Here is a 22,553-nt window from a genome sequence, read left to right on the forward strand (position 1 = left end):
TCCATTGTACACCCCTCCCCAAACAGCACTGTGTACCAATGTAATAACTCCATTGTACACCCCCCAAACAGCACTGTGTACCAATGTAATAACTCCATTGTACACACCCCTCCCAAACAGCACTGTGTACCATTGTAATAACTCCATTGTACACCCCCCCAAACAGCACTGTATACCAATGTAATAACTCCATTGTACACCCCTCCAAAGAGAACTGTGTACCAATGTAATAACTCCATTGTACACCCCCCAAACAGCACTGTGTACCAATGTAATAACTCCATTGTACACCCCTCTCCAAACAGCACTGTGTACCAATGTAATAACTCCATTGTACACCCTCCCAAACAGCACTGTGTACCAATGTAATAACTCCATTGTACACCCCCCCAAACAGCACTGTGTACCAATGTAATAACTCCATTGTACACCCCTCCCCAAACAGCACTGTGTACCAATGTAATAACTCCATTGTACACCCCTCCCCAAACAGCACTGTGTACCAATGTAATAACTCCATTGTACACCCCTCCCCAAACAGCACTGTGCACCAATGTAATAACTCCATTGTACACCCTCCAAACAGCACTGTGTACCAATGTGATAACTCCATTGTACACCCCTCCAAACAGCAGTGTGTACCAATGTAATAACTCCATTGTACACCCCTCCCCAAACAGCACTGTGTACCAATGTAATAACTCCATTGTACACCCCCCAAACAGCACTGTGTACCAATGTAATAACTCCATTGTACACCCCTCCAAACAGCACTGTGTACCAATGTAATAACTCCATTGTACACCTCCCCCAAACAGCACTGTGTACCAATGTGATAACTCCATTGTACACCCCTCCCAAACAGCACTGTGTACCAATGTAATAACTCCATTGTACACCTCCCCAAACAGCACTGTGTACCAATGTAATAACTCCATTGTACACCCCTCCCCAAACAGCACTGTGTACCAATGTAATAACTCCATTGTACACCCCTCCAAACAGCAGTGTGTACCAATGTAATAACTCCATTGTACACCCCTCCCCAAACAGCACTGTGTACCAATGTAATAACTCCATTGTACACCCCTCCAAACAGCACTGCGTACCAATGTAATAACTCCATTGTTCACCCCTCCCCAAACAGCACTGTGTACCAATGTAATAACTCCATTGTACACCTCCCCCAAACAGCACTGTGCACCAATGTAATAACTCCATTGTACACCCTCCCAAACAGCACTGTGTACCAATGTAATAACTCCATTGTACACCCCTCCAAACAGCACTGTGTACCAATGTAATAACTCCATTGTACACCCCCCAAACAGCACTGTGTACCAATGTAATAACTCCATTGTACACCCCCCAAACAGCACTGTGTACCAATGTAATAACTCCATTGTACACCCCCCAAACAGCACTGTGTACCAATGTAATAACTCCATTGTACACCCCTCCCCAAACAGCAGTGTGTACCAATGTAATAACTCCATTGTACACCCCTCCAAACAGCACTGTGTACCAATGTAATAACTCCATTGTACACCCCCCCAAACAGCACTGTGTACCAATGTAATATCTCCATTGTACACCCCCCAAACAGAACTGTGTACCAATGTAATAACTCCATTGTACACCCCGCCCCAAACAGCACTGTGTACCAATGTAATAACTCCATTGTACATCCCCCAAACAGCACTGTGTACCAATGTAATAACTCCATTGTACACCCCCCAAACAGCACTGTGTACCAATGTAATAACTCCATTGTACACCCCCCCAAACAGCACTGTGTACCAATGTAATAACTCCATTGTACACCCCCCAAACAGCACTGTGTACCAATGTAATAACTCCATTGTACACCCCTCCCCAAACAGCACAGTGTACCAATGTAGTAACTCCATTGTACACCCCCCAAACAGCACTGTGTACCAATGTAATAACTCCATTGTACACCCCCCAAACAGCACTGTGTACCAATGTAATAACTCCATTGTACACCCCCCAAACAGCACTGTGTACCAATGTAATAACTCTATTGTACACCCCCCCCCAAACAGCACTGTGTACCAATGTAATAACTCCATTGTACACCCCTCCCCAAACAGCACTGTGTACCAATGTAATAACTCCATTGTACACCCCTCCCCAAACAGCACTGTGTACCAATGTAATAACTCCATTGTACACCCCCCCAAACAGCACTGTGTACCAATGTAATAACTCCATTGTACACCCCCCAAACAGCACTGTGTACCAATGTAATAACTCCATTGTACACCCCTCCCCAAACAGCACAGTGTACCAATGTAGTAACTCCATTGTACACCCCCCAAACAGCACTGTGTACCAATGTAATAACTCCATTGTACACCCCCCAAACAGCACTGTGTACCAATGTAATAACTCCATTGTACACCCCCCAAACAGCACTGTGTACCAATGTAATAACTCTATTGTACACCCCCCCCCAAACAGCACTGTGTACCAATGTAATAACTCCATTGTACACCCCTCCCCAAACAGCACTGTGTACCAATGTAATAACTCCATTGTACACCCCTCCCCAAACAGCACTGTGTACCAATGTAATAACTCTATTGTACACCCCTCCCCAAACAGCACTGTGCACCAATGTAATAACTCCATTGTACACCCTCAAACAGCACTGTGTACCAATGTAATAACTCCATTGTACACCCTCCAAACAGCACTGTGTACCAATGTAATAACTCCATTGTACACCCCCCAAACAGCACTGTGTACCAATGTAATATCTCCATTGTACACCCTCCAAACAGCACTGTGTACCAATTTAATAACTCCATTGTACACCCCCCAAACAGCACTGTGTACCAATGTAATAACTCCATTGTACACCCCTCCAAACAGCACTGTGTACCAATGTAATAACTCCATTGTACACCCCTCCAAACAGCACTGTGTACCAATGTAATAACTCCATTGTACACACCCCTCCCCAAACAGCACTGTGTACCAATGTAATAACTCCATTGTACACCCTCCAAACAGCACTGTGTACCAATGTAATAACTCCATTGCACACACCCCCAGACAGCACTGTGTACCAATGTAATAACTCCATTGTACACACCCCTCCCCAAACAGCACTGTGTACCAATGTAATAACTCCATTGTACACCCCTCAAAACAGCACTGTGTACCAATGTAATAACTCCATTGTACACACCCCTCCCCAAACAGCACTGTGTACCAATGTAATAACTCCATTGTACACCCTCCAAACAGCACTGTGTACCAATGTAATAACTTCATTGTACACCCCCCAAACAGCACTGTGTACCAATGTAATAACTCCATTGTACACCCCCCAAACAGCACTGTGTACCAATGTAATAACTCCATTGTACACCCCCCAAACAGAACTGTGTACCAATGTAATAACTCCATTGTACACCCCTCCCCAAACAGCACTGTGTACCAATGTAATAACTCCATTGTACACCCCCCAAACAGCACTGTGTACCAATGTAATAACTCCATTGTACACACCCCTCCCAAACAGCACTGTGTACCATTGTAATAACTCCATTGTACACCCCCCCAAACAGCACTGTGTACCAATGTAATAACTCCATTGTACACCCCTCCCCAAACAGCACTGTGTACCAATGTAATAACTCCATTGTACACCCCCCAAACAGCACTGTGTACCAATGTAATAACTCCATTGTACACACCCCTCCCAAACAGCACTGTGTACCATTGTAATAACTCCATTGTACACCCCCCCAAACAGCACTGTATACCAATGTAATAACTCCATTGTACACCCCTCCAAAGAGAACTGTGTACCAATGTAATAACTCCATTGTACACCCCCCAAACAGCACTGTGTACCAATGTAATAACTCCATTGTACACCCCTCTCCAAACAGCACTGTGTACCAATGTAATAACTCCATTGTACACCCTCCCAAACAGCACTGTGTACCAATGTAATAACTCCATTGTACACCCCCCCAAACAGCACTGTGTACCAATGTAATAACTCCATTGTACACCCCTCCCCAAACAGCACTGTGTACCAATGTAATAACTCCATTGTACACCCCTCCCCAAACAGCACTGTGTACCAATGTAATAACTCCATTGTACACCCCTCCCCAAACAGCACTGTGCACCAATGTAATAACTCCATTGTACACCCTCCAAACAGCACTGTGTACCAATGTGATAACTCCATTGTACACCCCTCCAAACAGCAGTGTGTACCAATGTAATAACTCCATTGTACACCCCTCCCCAAACAGCACTGTGTACCAATGTAATAACTCCATTGTACACCCCCCAAACAGCACTGTGTACCAATGTAATAACTCCATTGTACACCCCTCCAAACAGCACTGTGTACCAATGTAATAACTCCATTGTACACCTCCCCCAAACAGCACTGTGTACCAATGTGATAACTCCATTGTACACCCCTCCCAAACAGCACTGTGTACCAATGTAATAACTCCATTGTACACCTCCCCAAACAGCACTGTGTACCAATGTAATAACTCCATTGTACACCCCTCCCCAAACAGCACTGTGTACCAATGTAATAACTCCATTGTACACCCCTCCAAACAGCAGTGTGTACCAATGTAATAACTCCATTGTACACCCCTCCCCAAACAGCACTGTGTACCAATGTAATAACTCCATTGTACACCCCTCCAAACAGCACTGCGTACCAATGTAATAACTCCATTGTTCACCCCTCCCCAAACAGCACTGTGTACCAATGTAATAACTCCATTGTACACCTCCCCAAACAGCACTGTGTACCAATGTAATAACTCCATTGTACACCCCTCCCCAAACAGCACTGTGTACCAATGTAATAACTCCATTGTACACCCCTCCAAACAGCAGTGTGTACCAATGTAATAACTCCATTGTACACCCCTCCCCAAACAGCACTGTGTACCAATGTAATAACTCCATTGTACACCCCTCCAAACAGCACTGCGTACCAATGTAATAACTCCATTGTTCACCCCTCCCCAAACAGCACTGTGTACCAATGTAATAACTCCATTGTACACCTCCCCCAAACAGCACTGTGCACCAATGTAATAACTCCATTGTACACCCTCCCAAACAGCACTGTGTACCAATGTAATAACTCCATTGTACACCCCTCCAAACAGCACTGTGTACCAATGTAATAACTCCATTGTACACCCCCCAAACAGCACTGTGTACCAATGTAATAACTCCATTGTACACCCCCCAAACAGCACTGTGTACCAATGTAATAACTCCATTGTACACCCCCCAAACAGCACTGTGTACCAATGTAATAACTCCATTGTACACCCCTCCCCAAACAGCAGTGTGTACCAATGTAATAACTCCATTGTACACCCCTCCAAACAGCACTGTGTACCAATGTAATAACTCCATTGTACACCCCCCCAAACAGCACTGTGTACCAATGTAATATCTCCATTGTACACCCCCCAAACAGAACTGTGTACCAATGTAATAACTCCATTGTACACCCCGCCCCAAACAGCACTGTGTACCAATGTAATAACTCCATTGTACATCCCCCAAACAGCACTGTGTACCAATGTAATAACTCCATTGTACACCCCCCAAACAGCACTGTGTACCAATGTAATAACTCCATTGTACACCCCCCCAAACAGCACTGTGTACCAATGTAATAACTCCATTGTACACCCCCCAAACAGCACTGTGTACCAATGTAATAACTCCATTGTACACCCCTCCCCAAACAGCACAGTGTACCAATGTAGTAACTCCATTGTACACCCCCCAAACAGCACTGTGTACCAATGTAATAACTCCATTGTACACCCCCCCAAACAGCACTGTGTACCAATGTAATAACTCCATTGTACACCCCCTCCAAACAGCACTGTGTACCAATGTAATAACTCCATTGTACACCCCCCCCCAAACAGCACTGTGTACCAATGTAATAACTCCATTGTACACCCCCCAAACAGCACTGTGTACCAATGTAATAACTCCATTGTACACCCCTCCCCAAACAGCACTGTGTACCAATGTAATAACTCCATTGTACACCCCTCCCCAAACAGCACTGTGTACCAATGTAATAACTCCATTGTACACCCTCCCAAACAGCACTGTGTACCAATGTAGTAACTCCATTGTACACCCCCCAAACAGAACTGTGTACCAATGTAGTAACTCCATTGTACACCCTCCAAACAGCACTGTGTACCAATGTAATAACTCCATTGTACACCCCCCCAAACAGCACTGTGTACCAATGTAATAACTCCATTGTACACCCCTCCCCAAACAGCACTGTGTACCAATGTAATAACTCCATTGTACACCCTCCAAACAGCACTGTGTACCAATGTAATAACTCCATTGTACACCCCCCCAAACAGCACTGTGTACCAATGTAATAACTCCATTGTACACCCCTCCCCAAACAGCACTGTGTACCAATGTAATAACTCCATTGTACACCCCTCCCCAAACAGCACTGTGTACCAATGTAATAACTCCATTGTACACCCCTCCCAAACAGCACTGTGTACCAATGTAATAACTCCATGTACACCCCCCCCAAACAGCACTGTGTACCAATGTAATAACTCCATTGTACACCCCCCAAACAGCACTGTGTACCAATGTAATAACTCCATTGTACACCCCCCAAACAGCACTGTGTACCAATGTAATAACTCCATTGTACACCCCTCCCCAAACAGCACTGTGTACCAATGTAATAACTCCATTGTACACCCCCCAAACAGCACTGTGTACCAATGTAATAACTCCATTGTACACACCCCTCCCAAACAGCACTGTGTACCATTGTAATAACTCCATTGTACACCCCCCCAAACAGCACTGTATACCAATGTAATAACTCCATTGTACACCCCTCCAAACAGAACTGTGTACCAATGTAATAACTCCATTGTACACCCCCCAAACAGCACTGTGTACCAATGTAATAACTCCATTGTACACCCCTCCAAACAGCACTGTGTACCAATGTAATAACTCCATTGTACACCCCTCCCCAAACAGCACTGTGTACCAATGTAATAACTCCATTGTACACCTCCCCCAAACAGCACTGTGTACCAATGTGATAACTCCATTGTACACCCCTCCCAAACAGCACTGTGTACCAATGTAATAACTCCATTGTACACCTCCCCAAACAGCACTGTGTACCAATGTAATAACTCCATTGTACACCCCTCCCCAAACAGCACTGTGTACCAATGTAATAACTCCATTGTACACCCCTCCAAACAGCAGTGTGTACCAATGTAATAACTCCATTGTACACCCCTCCCCAAACAGCACTGTGTACCAATGTAATAACTCCATTGTACACCCCTCCAAACAGCACTGCGTACCAATGTAATAACTCCATTGTACACCCCTCCCCAAACAGCACTGTGTACCAATGTAATAACTCCATTGTACACCTCCCCCAAACAGCACTGTGCACCAATGTAATAACTCCATTGTACACCCTCCCAAACAGCACTGTGTACCAATGTAATAACTCCATTGTACACCCCTCCAAACAGCACTGTGTACCAATGTAATAACTCCATTGTACACCCCCCAAACAGCACTGTGTACCAATGTAATAACTCCATTGTACACCCCCCAAACAGCACTGTGTACCAATGTAATAACTCCATTGTACACCCCTCCCCAAACAGCAGTGTGTACCAATGTAATAACTCCATTGTACACCCCTCCAAACAGCACTGTGTACCAATGTAATAACTCCATTGTACACCCCCCCAAACAGCACTGTGTACCAATGTAATATCTCCATTGTACACCCCCCAAACAGAACTGTGTACCAATGTAATAACTCCATTGTACACCCCGCCCCAAACAGCACTGTGTACCAATGTAATAACTCCATTGTACACCCCCCAAACAGCACTGTGTACCAATGTAATAACTCCATTGTACACCCCCCAAACAGCACTGTGTACCAATGTAATAACTCCATTGTATGCCCCTGCCCAAACAGCACTGTGTACCAATGTAATAACTCCATTGTACACCCCTCCCCAAACAGCACTGTGTACCAATGTAATAACTCCATTGTACACCCTCCAAACAGCACTGTGTACCAATGTAATAACTCCATTGTACACCCCCCCAAACAGCACTGTGTACCAATGTAATAACTCCATTGTACACCCCTCCCCAAACAGCACTGTGTACCAATGTAATAACTCCATTGTACACCCCTCCCCAAACAGCACTGTGTACCAATGTAATAACTCCATTGTACACCCCTCCCAAACAGCACTGTGTACCAATGTAATAACTCCATTGTACACCCCCCCCAAACAGCACTGTGTACCAATGTAATAACTCCATTGTACACCCCCCCCCCAAACAGCACTGTGTACCAATGTAATAACTCCATTGTACACCCCTCCCCAAACAGCACTGTGTACCAATGTAATAACTCCATTGTACACCCTCCCAAACAGCACTGTGTACCAATGTAATAACTCCATTGTACACCCCTCCCAAACAGCACTGTGTACCAATGTAATAACTCCATTGTTCACCCCTCCCAAACAGCACTGTGTACCAATGTAATAACTCCATTGTACACCCCTCCCCAAACAGCACTGTGTACCAATGTAATAACTCCATTGTACACCCTCCAAACAGCACTGTGTACCAATGTAATAACTCCATTGTACACCCCTCCCCAAACAGCACTGTGTACCAATGTAATAACTCCATTGTACACCCTCCAAACAGCACTGTGTACCAATGTAATAACTCCATTGTACACCCCCCCAAACAGCACTGTGTACCAATGTAATAACTCCATTGTACACCCCCCAAACAGCACTGTGTACCAATGTAATAACTCCATTGTACACCCCCCAAACAGCACTGTGTACCAATGTAATAACTCCATTGTACACCCTCCAAACAGCACTGTGTACCAATGTAATAACTCCATTGTACACCCCTCCAAACAGCACTGTGTACCAATGTAATAACTCCATTGTACACCCCCCAAACAGCACTGTGTACCAATGTAATAACTCCATTGTACACCCCCCAAACAGCACTGTGTACCAATGTAATAACTCCATTGTACACCCCCCAAACAGCACTGTGTACCAATGTAATAACTCCATTGTACACCCCCCAAACAGCACTGTGTACCAATGTAATAACTCCATTGTACACCCCCCAAACAGCACTGTGTACCAATGTAATAACTCCATTGTACACCCCTCCCCAAACAGCACTGTGCACCAATGTAATAACTCCATTGTACACCCCTCCCCAAACAGCACTGTGTACCAATGTAATAACTCCATTGTACACCCCCCAAACAGCACTGTGTACCAATGTAATAACTCCATTGTACACCCCTCCCCAAACAGCACTGTGTACCAATGTAATAACTCCATTGTACACCCTCCAAACAGCACTGTGTACCAATGTAATAACTCCATTGTACACCCCCCAAACAGCACTGTGTACCAATGTAATAACTCCATTGTACACCCTCCAAACAGCACTGTGTACCAATGTAATAACTCCATTGTACACCCCCCAAACAGCACTGTGTACCAATGTAATAACTCCATTGTACACCCTCCAAACAGCACTGTGTACCAATGTAATATCTCCATTGTACACCCTCCAAACAGCACTGTGTACCAATGTAATAACTCCATTGTACACCCCCCAAACAGCACTGTGTACCAATGTAATAACTCCATTGTACACCCTCCCAAACAGCACTGTGTACCAATGTAATAATTCCATTGTACACCCCTCCCCAAACAGCACTGTGCACCAATGTAATAACTCCATTGTACACCCCTCCCCAAACAGCACTGTGTACCAATGTAATAACTCCATTGTACACCCTCCAAACAGCACTGCGCAACAATAACGTGGCTCCTCTGTGCAATGGGGATCTTCCTGTGCACCAACCCCGTGGTTCTAGGATCTTCCATTGCACCAAGCCCCAAATGCTCTGGGATCTTCCTTTGCACCAACCCCCAAACGCTCTGGGATCTTGCTGTGCACCAACCCCATGGCTCTGGGATCTTCCTTTGCACCAACCCCCAAATGCTCTGGGATCTTGCTGTGCACCAACTCCATGTCTCTGGGACCTTGCTGTGCACCAACCCCATGTCTCTGGGATCTTGCTGTGCACCAACTCCATGTCTCTGGGATCTTGCTGTGCACCAACCCTATGGCTCAGGGATCTTGCTGTGCACCAACCCCATGTCTCTGGGATCTTGCTGTGCACCAACCCCATGTCTCTGGGATCTTGCTGTGCACCAACCCCCCAGCCCCTCTGGGATCTTGCTGTGCACCAACCCCCCAGCCCCTCTGGGATCTTGCTGTGCACCAACCCCATGTCTCTGGGATCTTGCTGTGCACCAACCCCATGGCTCTGGGATCTTGCTGTGCACCAACCCCCCTGGGATCTTGCTGTGCACCAACCCCCCAGCCCCACTGGGATCTTGCTGTGCACCAACCCCCCAACCCCACTGGGATCTTGCTGTGCACCAACCCCATGTCTCTGGGATCTTGCTGTGCAGCAACCCCATGTCTCTGGGATCTTGCTGTGCACCAACCCCCCAGCCCCCCTGGGATCTTGCTGTGCACCAACCCCCCAGCCCCTCTGGGGTCTTGCTGTGCACCAACCCCATGTCTCTGGGATCTTGCTGTGCACCAACCGCATGGCTCTGGGATCTTGCTGTGCACCAACCCCCCTGGGATCTTGCTGTGCACCAACCCCATGTCTCTGGAATCTTGCTGTGCACCAACCCCACTGGGATCTTGCTGTGCACCAACCCCCCAGCCCCTCTGGGATCTTGCTGTGCACCAACCCCCCAGCCCCTCTGGGATCTTGCTGTGCACCAACCCCGTGTCTCTGGGATCTTGCTGTGCACCAACCCCATGGCTCTGGGATCTTGCTGTGCACCAACCTCTCTGGGATCTTGCTGTGCACCAACCCCATGTCTCTGGAATCTTGCTGTGCACCAACCCCATGTCTCTGGGATCTTGCTGTGCACCAACCCCATGTCTCTGGGATCTTGCTGTGCACCAACCCCATGTCTCTGGGATCTTGCTGTGCACCAACCCCCCTGGGATCTTGCTGTGCACCAACCCCCCAGCCCCCCTGGGATCTTGCTGTGCACCAACCCCTCTGGGATCTTGCTGTGCACCAACCCCATGTCTCTGGGATCTTGCTGTGCACCAACCCCATGTCTCTGGGATCTTGCTGTGCACCAACCCCTCTGGGATCTTGCTGTGCACCAACCCCATGTCTCTGGGATCTTGCTGTGCACCAACCCCCCTGGGATCTTGCTGTGCACCAACCCCCTGGGATCTTGCTGTGCACCAACCCCATGTCTCTGGGATCTTGCTGTGCACCAACCCCTCTGGGATCTTGCTGTGCACCAGCCCCCCTGGGATCTTGCTGTGCACCAACCCCATGGCCCTGGGATCTTGCTGTGCACCAACCCCCTGGGATCTTGCTGTGCACCAACCCCATGGCTCTGGGATCTTGCTGTGCACCAACCCCATGGCCCTGGGATCTTGCTGTGCACCAACCCCTCTGGGATCTTGCTGTGCACCAACCACATGTCTCTGGGATCTTGCTGTGCACCAACCACATGTCTCTGGGATCTTGCTGGTCACCAACACCCCCAGCCCCTCTGGGATCTTGCTGTGCAGCAACCCCATGGCTCTGGGATCTTGCTGTGCACCAACCCCATGGCCCTGGGATCTTGCTGTGCACCAACCCCCCTGGGATCTTGCTGTGCACCAACCCCATGGCTCTGGGATCTTGCTGTGCACCAACCCCATGGCTCTGGGATCTTGCTGTGCACCAACCCCATGGCCCTGGGATCTTGCTGTGCACCAACCCCCCTGGGATCTTGCTGTGCACCAACCCCCCTGGGATCTTGCTGTGCACCAACCCCATGGCTCTGGGATCTTGCTGTGCACCAACCCCATGGCCCTGGGATCTTGCTGTGCACCAACCCCCCTGGGATCTTGCTGTGCACCAACCCCATGGCCCTGGGATCTTGCTGTGCACCAACCCCTCTGGGATCTTGCTGTGCACCAACCCCATGGCTCTGGGATCTTGCTGTGCACCAGCCCCATTGCTCTGGGATCTTGCTGTGCACCAGACCTCCAGCCCCCCTGGGATCTTGCTGTGCACCAACCCCATGGCCCTGGGATCTTGCTGTGCACCAACCCCATGGCCCTGGGATCTTGCTGTGCACCAGCCCCTCTGGGATCTTGCTGTGCACCAACCCCCCTGGGATCTTGCTGTGCACCAACCCCATGGCCCTGGGATCTTGCTGTGCACCAGCCCCCCTGGGATCGTGCTGTGCACCAACCCCATGGCCCTGGGATCTTGCTGTGCACCAACCCCCTGGGATCTTGCTGTGCTCCAACCCCCTGGGATCTTGCTGTGCACCAACCCCATGGCCCTGGGATCTTGCTGTGCACCAACCCCATGGCCCTGGGATCTTGCTGTGCACCAACCCCATGGCCCTGGGATCTTGCTGTGCACCAACCCCCCTGGGATCTTGCTGTGCACCAACCCCTCTGGGATCTTGCTGTGCACCAACCCCATGGCCCTGGGATCTTGCTGTGCACCAACCCCCCTGGGATCTTGCTGTGCACCAACCCCATGGCCCTGGGATCTTGCTGTGCACCAACCCCCCTGGGATCTTGCTGTGCACCAACCCCATGGCCCTGGGATCTTGCTGTGCACCAGCCCCCCTGGGATCGTGCTGTGCACCAACCCCATGGCCCTGGGATCTTGCTGTGCACCAACCCCCTGGGATCTTGCTGTGCTCCAACCCCCTGGGATCTTGCTGTGCACCAACCCCATGGCCCTGGGATCTTGCTGTGCACCAACCCCATGGCCCTGTGATCTTGCTGTGCACCAACCCCATGGCCCTGGGATCTTGCTGTGCACCAACCCCCCTGGGATCATGCTGTGCACCAACCCCTCTGGGATCTTGCTGTGCACCAACCCCATGGCCCTGGGATCTTGCTGTGCACCAACCCCCCTGGGATCTTGCTGTGCACCAACCCCATGGCCCTGGGATCTTGCTGTGCACCAACCCCCCTGGGATCTTGCTGTGCACCAACCCCATGGCCCTGGGATCTTGCTGTGCACCAACCCCCCTGGGATCTTGCTGTGCACCAACCCCATGGCCCTGGGATCTTGCTGTGCACCAACCCCCCTGGGATCTTGCTGTGCACCAACCCCTCTGGGATCTTGCTGTGCACCAACCCCATGGCCCTGGGATCTTGCTGTGCACCAACCCCATGGCCCTGGGATCTTGCTGTGCACCAACCCCATGGCCCTGGGATCTTGCTGTGCACCAGCCCCCCTGGGATCGTGCTGTGCACCAACCCCATGGCCCTGGGATCTTGCTGTGCACCAACCCCCTGGGATCTTGCTGTGCTCCAACCCCCTGGGATCTTGCTGTGCACCAACCCCATGGCCCTGGGATCTTGCTGTGCACCAACCCCATGGCCCTGGGATCTTGCTGTGCACCAACCCCATGGCCCTGGGATCTTGCTGTGCACCAACCCCCCTGGGATCTTGCTGTGCACCAACCCCTCTGGGATCTTGCTGTGCACCAACCCCATGGCCCTGGGATCTTGCTGTGCACCAACCCCCCTGGGATCTTGCTGTGCACCAACCCCATGGCCCTGGGATCTTGCTGTGCACCAACCCCCCTGGGATCTTGCTGTGCACCAACCCCATGGCCCTGGGATCTTGCTGTGCACCAACCCCCCTGGGATCTTGCTGTGCACCAACCCCATGGCCCTGGGATCTTGCTGTGCACCAACCCCCCTGGGATCTTGCTGTGCACCAACCCCTCTGGGATCTTGCTGTGCACCAACCCCATGGCCCTGGGATCTTGCTGTGCACCAACCCCCCTGGGATCTTGCTGTGCACCAACCCCATGGCCCTGGGATCTTGCTGTGCACCAACCCCCCTGGGATCTTGCTGTGCACCAACCCCATGGCCCTGGGATCTTGCTGTGCACCAACCCCCCTGGGATCTTGCTGTGCACCAACCCCATGGCCCTGGGATCTTGCTGTGCACCAACCCCCCTGGGATCTTGCTGTGCACCAACCCCATGGCCCTGGGATCTTGCTGTGCACCAACCCCCCTGGGATCTTGCTGTGCACCAACCCCCCTGGGATCTTGCTGTGCACCAACCCCATGGCCCTGGGATCTTGCTGTGCACCAACCCCCCTGGGATCTTGCTGTGCACCAACCCCTCTGGGATCTTGCTGTGCACCAACCCCATGGCCCTGGGATCTTGCTGTGCACCAACCCCCCTGGGATCTTGCTGTGCACCAACCCCATGGCCCTGGGATCTTGCTGTGCACCAACCCCCCTGGGATCTTGCTGTGCACCAACCCCATGGCCCTGGGATCTTGCTGTGCACCAGCCCCCCTGGGATCGTGCTGTGCACCAACCCCATGGCCCTGGGATCTTGCTGTGCACCAACCCCCTGGGATCTTGCTGTGCTCCAACCCCCTGGGATCTTGCTGTGCACCAACCCCATGGCCCTGGGATCTTGCTGTGCACCAACCCCATGGCCCTGGGATCTTGCTGTGCACCAACCCCATGGCCCTGGGATCTTGCTGTGCACCAACCCCCCTGGGATCTTGCTGTGCACCAACCCCTCTGGGATCTTGCTGTGCACCAACCCCATGGCCCTGGGATCTTGCTGTGCACCAACCCCCCTGGGATCTTGCTGTGCACCAACCCCATGGCCCTGGGATCTTGCTGTGCACCAACCCCCCTGGGATCTTGCTGTGCACCAACCCCATGGCCCTGGGATCTTGCTGTGCACCAACCCCCCTGGGATCTTGCTGTGCACCAACCCCATGGCCCTGGGATCTTGCTGTGCACCAACCCCCCTGGGATCTTGCTGTGCACCAACCCCCCTGGGATCTTGCTGTGCTCACCCTCTGCGGGCTCCGCCGGGGCCGCCTCGCCGTCCCGCTGCGGGGGCTCCCCGCCGCCCAGCCCGGGCACGTCCTCGGCGCGGGTGGGGGTGACGGTGAACCGCACCGACATGGCGCCGATTATCGGTGTCCGCCGGCTGCGCGCCGCGCCGCCGTCCCGATCCCCCGCCTCCCCGGGCGCCGCCGACCCGGGAATCGGGCACTAATCGCTCACTAATCGCCGCCGATACCGCCCGCGATTAGCGGTCCCCCAACCGCCACCGGTCGCGCGAGCCTCACTGACCGGGCGCGCAGGCGCCGCTCCCGGCAGCGCCGGCAACGGAAGCGCACTGCGCAGGCGTGGCACCCGGCCTTCCGTCACTCCGCACCCACTGCGCAGGCGCTGCTCACGGCACTCGCCCAGGTGCGCAGGCGCTGGATTGGGGGGGGCGTGGCTGGAGCTTGAGAGTCCCGGACAAGCTACCGGACGTGACGTTCGGGACCGGATGAAGGTCACCCGGAAGAAGGTCACCAGGAAGTGTCCCACTGCAGACCACCTGGGACAGCAGCACCTGGACCAATTCAGCCCAGCAATGTTCCTGCAGGTTTACCTGGGCAGGAATGGGGCAGAGTCTGCACCCGAATGGTCACTTCCTGCAGGTTTACCTGGGCAGGAATGGGGCAGAGTCTGCACCCGAATGGTCACTTCCTGCAGGTTTACCTGGGCAGGAATGGGGCAGAGTCTGCACCCAAATGGTCACTTCCTGCAGGTTTACCTGGGCAGGAATGGAGCAGAGTCTGCACACGAATGGTCACTTCCTGCAGGTTTACCTGGGCAGGAATGGGGCAGAGTCTGCACCCGAATGGTCAGTTCCTGCAGGTTTACCTGGGCAGGAATGGGGCAGAGTCTGCACCCGAATGGTCAGTTCCTGCAGGTTTACCTGGGCAGGAATGGGGCAGAGTCTGCACCCGAATGGTCACTTCCTGCAGGTTTACCTGGGCAGGAATGGGGCAGAGTCTGCACCCGAATGGTCACTTCCTGCAGGTTTACCTGGGCAGGAATGGGGCAGAGTCTGCACCCGAATGGTCAGTTCCTGCAGGTTTACCTGGGCAGGAATGGGGCAGAGTCTGCACCCGAATGGTCAGTTCCTGCAGGTTTACCTGGGCAGGAATGGAGCAGAGTCTGCACACGAATGGTCACTTCCTGCAGGTTTACCTGGGCAGGAATGGAGCAGAGTCTGCACACGAATGGTCACTTCCTGCAGGTTTACCTGGGCAGGAATGGGGCAGAGTCTGCACCCGAATGGTCACTTCCTGCAGGTTTACCTGGGCAGGAATGGGGCAGAGTCTGCACCCGAGTGGTCACTTCCTGCAGGTTTACCTGGGCAGGAATGGGGCAGAGTCTGCACCCGAATGGTCACTTCCTGCAGGTTTACCTGGGCAGGAATGGGGCAGAGTCTGCACCCGAATGGTCACTTCCTGCAGGTTTACCTGGGCAGGAATGGGGCAGAGTCTGCATCCGAATGGTCACTTCCTGCACGTTTACCTGGGCAGGAATGGGGCAGAGTCTGCACCCGCTATCCATGCCTGTCCCTGTCCTGGGAGTGTTTGATGGGGACAGTGTAGAGGCAGCTTTACTCTGTATCTAACCCCATGCTGTACCTGTCCTGGGAGTGTTTGATGGGGGCAGTGTAGAGGGAGCTTTACTCTGTATCTAACCCCGTGCTGTACCTGTCCTGGGAGTGTTTATGGGGACAGTGTAGAGGAAGCTTTACTCTGTATCTAATCCCGTGCTGTACCTGTCCTGGGAGTGTTTGATGGGGACAGTGTAGAGGGAGCTTTACTCTGTATCTAACCCCGTGCTGTACCTGTCCTGGGAGTGTTTGACGGGGACAGTGTCGAGGGAGCTTTACTCTGTATCTAACCCCGTGCTGTACCTGTCCTGGGAGTGTTTGATGGGGACAGTGTAGAGGGAGCTTTACTCTGTATCTAACACCGTGCTGTACCTGTCCGGGGAGTGTTTATGGGGACAGTGTAGAGGAAGCTTTACTCTGTATCTAACCCCGTGCTGTACCTGTCCTGGGAGTGTTTGATGGGGACAGTGTAGAGGGAGCTTTACTCTGTATCTAAACCCATGCTGTACCTGTTCTCGGAGTCTTTGATGGGTGTCATAATATTCACCAGTATATCATGGTGCAGACACACACTGATGGATACACAGTGGGACCAATCAACATACACAACACCGCAGCCAATCACCAGTGAGAGCACACGCACTATAAAGACAGGGGACAGGAGTGTTCCCGCTGATTCTAGTAGCAGCCACCTCGGAGCACAGAGCTCACAGCCTGCAACACAGACATTCACCACGTGCTGAGTGCATCGACTGGTTAGGACTAGGCAAGGGTCAACAGTTAAAGCTGGTATTGCATTTACCCACAGTTCAAGTATGTTAATATAGTTAACCTTATAATAAAATAGAGTTGCACCACTTCCAGTGTTGGTGACCAGTTTGTGATCCAGAACACCCAACATACCATGGTACCAGGAGTGGTTGCATACTAGCACTTCTGAGACCCACCTGCAACTAATCAGCATTCCGGCATCATGAAGAATGGAGAACATCAACCCGCCGCCGCCGCTCCGCATCGCCGGCAATCCCGGGATCAATTGGAAGATCTTTAAACAGCGCTTCCAGCTCTTCCTCGAAGCCACGGACAGGGAGAACGCCTCGGACACCAGGAAGATCGCTCTGCTCCTCTCCACGGCCGGGCAACACGCCGTCCACATCGTCAACTCCCTCACATTCGCAGACGGCGAGGACAAGACAAAGTACAAGACGGTTCTCCTCAAATTCAATACCCACTTCAGCGTAGAGGTCAGTGAAAGCTTTGAAAGATTCCTGTTCCAGCAGCGTTTGCAGGGTAAGGACGAGCCTTTCCAATCCTTTTTAACACACCTCCGCATCCTTGCGCAGTCCTGCGGCTACGGGCCCACCTCCGACTCCATGATACGCGACCAGATCGTATTTGGTGTTCTGTCGGACCCCCTGCGTCAGCAGCTCCTCAAAGTAAAGCAACTCACCCTAGCGACTGCCATCGAGACCTGTGTCCTGTATGAAAATGCCTCCAGCCGGTACTCCCACATACAGGCGGCTGAAACGGCGTGGCAAGGTCCCCACGAGGCGGAACGGGTCCAAACAATTGAACACCTCCAAGGCTGCAGCCTGGATGAGGGCGGCCGTTTCGCGCGCTTTTCGCGGCCTCGCAGGAACGTCCGGGCAATTCAACGCACGTTCGCCGAGTCCGATTCCGACTTCCCGCAGATCAGTGACACCGAGTACCCGAGGGAGCCTTTTCGAGTCGCTGTTATAACAAAGACCAGGCTGTCCCCGAATCAAAACCACCAGCCGCTGTCGGTGCACAGCATTGATCCAGACGACGAGTGGTGTGCCACCCTGACGGTCAACCGATCCCAGATACGATTCCGCCTGGACACTGGTGCTTCCGCTAATCTCCGAGCGTGGTCAGACTTTCAGACCCTTGGGGTCAAACCAACCATTCTTCCGTCGACCTGCCAACTAGTGGACCACAATGGCAACGTCATTCCTGCTACCGGTTCATGCCAACTCGAAGTGAGGCACAACTCGCGAAAAGCCATCCTTCCCTTCGAGATCGGGGGCTCCTCGAAGGACTCTGTGCTAGGCGCACAGGCGTGCAAACTCCTAAACCTCGTTCGACGAGTACACTCTCTCTCTCTCCAGAGGACACGTCTGCCTTCCAGGATGCGGTCTTCAGGGCGCAACTCGATGCCATCATCGACCAGCACCGCGACGTTTTCGAAGGCATGGGCACGCTTCCATACACTTACAAAACCCTGCTCAAAGATGCCACGCCTGTGGTTCATGCACCTCGCAGAGTCCCAGCACCCCTCAAGGACCGCCTCAAGCAGCAGCTGCAGGACCTCCAGGACCAAGGAGTGCTCTCCAGAGTGACGGAACCAACCGACTGGGTCAGTTCCATGGTGTGCGTAAAGAAGCCCTCCGGCGAGCTCCGGATCTGCATTGACCCAAAGGATCTGAATCGCAACATAATGAGGGAGCATTACCCTATCCCCAAGCGCGAGGAGATCACGTCCGAGATGGCTCGCGCCAAGCTCTTCACCAAACTTGACGCCTCGAAAGGATTCTGGCAAATTCAACTAGACAGGTCCAGCAGGAAACTGTGTACCTTTAATACCCCGTTTGGCAGATACTGCTACAACAGGATGTCGTTTGGGATTATATCGGCATCAGAAGTATTCCACCGGATCATGGAGCAAATGATGGATGGCATTGAGGGTGTGCGCGTCTATGTTGACGACATCATCATTTGGTCCACCACCCCGCAGGGGCATATCAGTCGCCTCCAGCGGATGTTCAAACGAATACGGGACCAAGGCCTTCGCCTCAACAGAGCCAAATGTTCCTTCGGCCAGACGGAACTCAAGTTCCTGGGGGACCACATCTCCCGGTTGGGTGTGCGGCCGGATGCGGACAGGGTGGCAGCCATCACGGCCATGCAGAAGCTGGTGGATAAGAAGGCGGTCCTCCGATTTTTGGGCATGGTCAACTTCATAGAACATAGAAAATACAGCACAGAACAGGCCCCTCGGCCCACGATGTTGTGCCGAACCTTTGTCCTAGATTAATCATAGATTATCATTGAATCTACAGTGCAGAAGGAGGCCATTCGGCCCCCTGAGTCTGCACCAGCTCTTGGAAAGAGCATCCTACCCAAACTCAACACCTCCACCCAACACCAAGGGCAATTTGGACATTAAGGGCAATTTATCATTGGCCAATTCACCTAACCCGCACATCTTTGGACTGTGGGAGGAAACCGGAGCACCCGGAGGAAACCCACGCAGACACGGGGAGGACGTGCAGACTCCGCACAGACAGTGACCCAAGCCGGAATCGAACCTGGGACCCTGGAGCTGTGAAGCAATTGTGCTATCCACAATGCTACCGTGCTGCCCTTAAGAACAAATAAATCTACACTATATCATTTTACCGTAATCCATGTACCTATCCAATAGCTGCTTGAAGGTCCCTAATGTTTCCGACTCAACTACTTCCACAGGCAGTGCATTCCATGCCCCCACTACTCTCTGGATAAAGAACCTACCTCTGATATCCCTCCTATATCTTCCACCTTTCACCTTAAATTTATGTCCCCTTGTAATGGTGTGTTCCACCTGGGGAAAAAGTCTCTGACTGTCTACTCTATCTATTCCCCAGATCATCTTATAAACCTCTATCAAGTCGCCCCTCATCCTTCTCCGCTCTAATGAGAAAAGGCCTAGCACCCTCAACCTTTCCTCGTAAGACCTACTCTCCATTCCAGGCAACATCCTGGTAAATCTTCTTTGCACCTTTTCCAGAGCTTCCACATCCTTCCTAAAATGAGGCGACCAGAACTGTACACAGTACTTCCTGGGGAAGTTCATCCCCAACCTCGCCTCCCATACCACGGCTCTCCGGAACCTGGTCAGGAAGACGACAGACTTCCAACGGCTTCCCGCCCACGAGCGCGAATGGGAAGCGCTTAAGACCAAGCTCACCACGGCCCCGGTATTGGCATTTTTTTGATCCCACGAAGGGAACAAAAATGTCAACGGATGCCAGCCAACCCGGCATTGGGGCGGTGCTCCTGCAACGCGATGAGGCCTCATCATGGGCCCCCGTTGCATATGCGTCACGTGCCATGACCCCCACGGAACAGCGCTACGCGCAGATCGAAAAGGAGTGCCTGGGCCTGTTGACTGGGGTCGACAAATTTCATGATTACGTGTACGGCCTCCCCCAATTCGCTGTCGAGACCGACCATCGCCCGCTGGTCAACATTATACAAAAAGACCTGAATGATATGACCCCTCGCCTCCAGCGCATTCTGCTTAAACTCCGGTGGTACGATTTCCAGCTCCTATACACCCGGGCAAGGACCTGATCATAGCTGATGCTCTGTCGAGGGCAGCCAACACCCCATGTGACCCAGAGGTGTTCGTCTGCCAGGTTGGCGCCCATGTGGCCTTCACGGCCTCCAATCTGCCGGCCACGGATGAACGCCTCATCCACATTCGCCGTGAGACTGCGGCTGACCCCCTGCTACAGCGTGTCATGCGCCACATGACGGACGGGTGGCTCAAGGGCCAATGCCCGCAGTTCTACAATATCAGAGACGATCTGGCGGTCGTCGATGGTGCCCTCCTGAAGCTGGACCACATCGTGATCCCGCACAGCATGCGCCAGCTCGTTTTGGAACAGCTGCATGAGAGCCATCTTGGCGAGGAGAAGTGCCGCCGACGGGCCCGAGAGGCTGTGTACTGGCCCAGCATCATCGCCAACACAATGCTCAACTGCCCCACCTGTCAGCGGTTCCAGCCGGCCCAACTACGGGAGACCCTACAGCCCCATGAGTTGGTCACGTCCCCTTTGGTCCAAGGTCGGCATCGACCTGTTCCACGCGCTGGGTAGGGACTATGTTCTGATTGTAGACTATTTTTCGAACTACCCGGAGGTCGTACGCCTGCACGACATCACATCTTCTGCAGTCATCCATGCCTGTAAGGAGACCTTTGCTCGTCACGGCATCCCACTCACTGTGATGTCGGACAATGGCCCCTGCTTCGCGAGCCAGGAATGGTCCAACTTTGCCAGCAGGTACAACTTTGTGCATGGGACATCCAGTCCCCTGTACCCCCAATCCAACGGCAAAGCGGAAAAGGGCGTCCACATCGTCAAACGGCTCCTCTGCAAGGCTGCCGATGCAGGATCCGACTTCTACCTCGCCCTGTTGGCCTATCATTCAGCCCCACTCTCCACGGGCCTGTCGCCAGCCCAGCTGCTCATGGGTCACACCCTCAGGACCACGGTGCCGTCCATTCACGTCCCAGACCTCGACCACGTTCCGGTCCTTCAGCGGTCGCAACAATCTCGTGCACAGCACAAGGCGGCGCTTGACGCTCGGGCGACTGATCGCCCCGCTCTGGCGCCGGATGACAACGTCCGCACCCATCTTCCGGGTGGTGGCTGGTCTGCAGCTGCTGTGGTTCTTCGGCAGGTGTCTCCCCGCTCGATCCTGGTTCGTCTGCCAGATGGTTCCATTCGCCGCCGCGATCGGCGTGCCCTACATCTCATTCCACGCTCGCTACGTGATCCTCCACCGGTGCCACGCCCTCCTGTTGTCCCCAACCTGGACTATGTGGAGATTCCGAATACTCTGCATCCTCCTCACTCTGCCGTGGCCCAGCCCGTTCCTCAGCCGGTGGCTCCTGACCCATCCTTGAGGCGGTCAACCCGAATTCGTCGCCCACCTCAGAGACTTGACTTACGAGTTTTACGATGTTGGAGTCTTTGATCTGTTCTGTTATCCTGTTTCATCATTCCAGTAGTTTGTATATAATGTTCATTTCGCTGTTGGGGTGACACCCTATTTCTCTGCACCAGGCACCTTCCCGTGTAAATAGATTAGCCCCATGTA

At 52.4% G+C, this 22,553-nt stretch overlaps 1 protein-coding gene and 1 long non-coding RNA gene across 2 annotated transcripts in view; both read right to left on the reverse strand.

The window, feature by feature from the left end:
* LOC140421342 (solute carrier family 12 member 6) overlaps positions 1-15,334 on the reverse strand; it is a 200,983-nt gene extending 185,649 nt beyond the window's left edge. The window contains exon 1 of the mRNA XM_072506014.1: positions 15,052-15,334. Within this exon, the coding sequence (XP_072362115.1) occupies positions 15,052-15,163 (112 nt within the window). The 5' untranslated portion in view covers positions 15,164-15,334. The remainder of the gene's footprint in view (positions 1-15,051) is intronic.
* The window catches only part of LOC140418149 (uncharacterized), a 1,069,702-nt gene that overhangs the window by 1,046,406 nt on the left and 743 nt on the right, over positions 1-22,553 (reverse strand). The window lies entirely within an intron of this gene.

The sequence above is a fragment of the Scyliorhinus torazame genome, chromosome 5, assembly GCF_047496885.1.
Source record: "Scyliorhinus torazame isolate Kashiwa2021f chromosome 5, sScyTor2.1, whole genome shotgun sequence".
NCBI classification, from domain to species: Eukaryota; Metazoa; Chordata; class Chondrichthyes; order Carcharhiniformes; family Scyliorhinidae; genus Scyliorhinus; species Scyliorhinus torazame.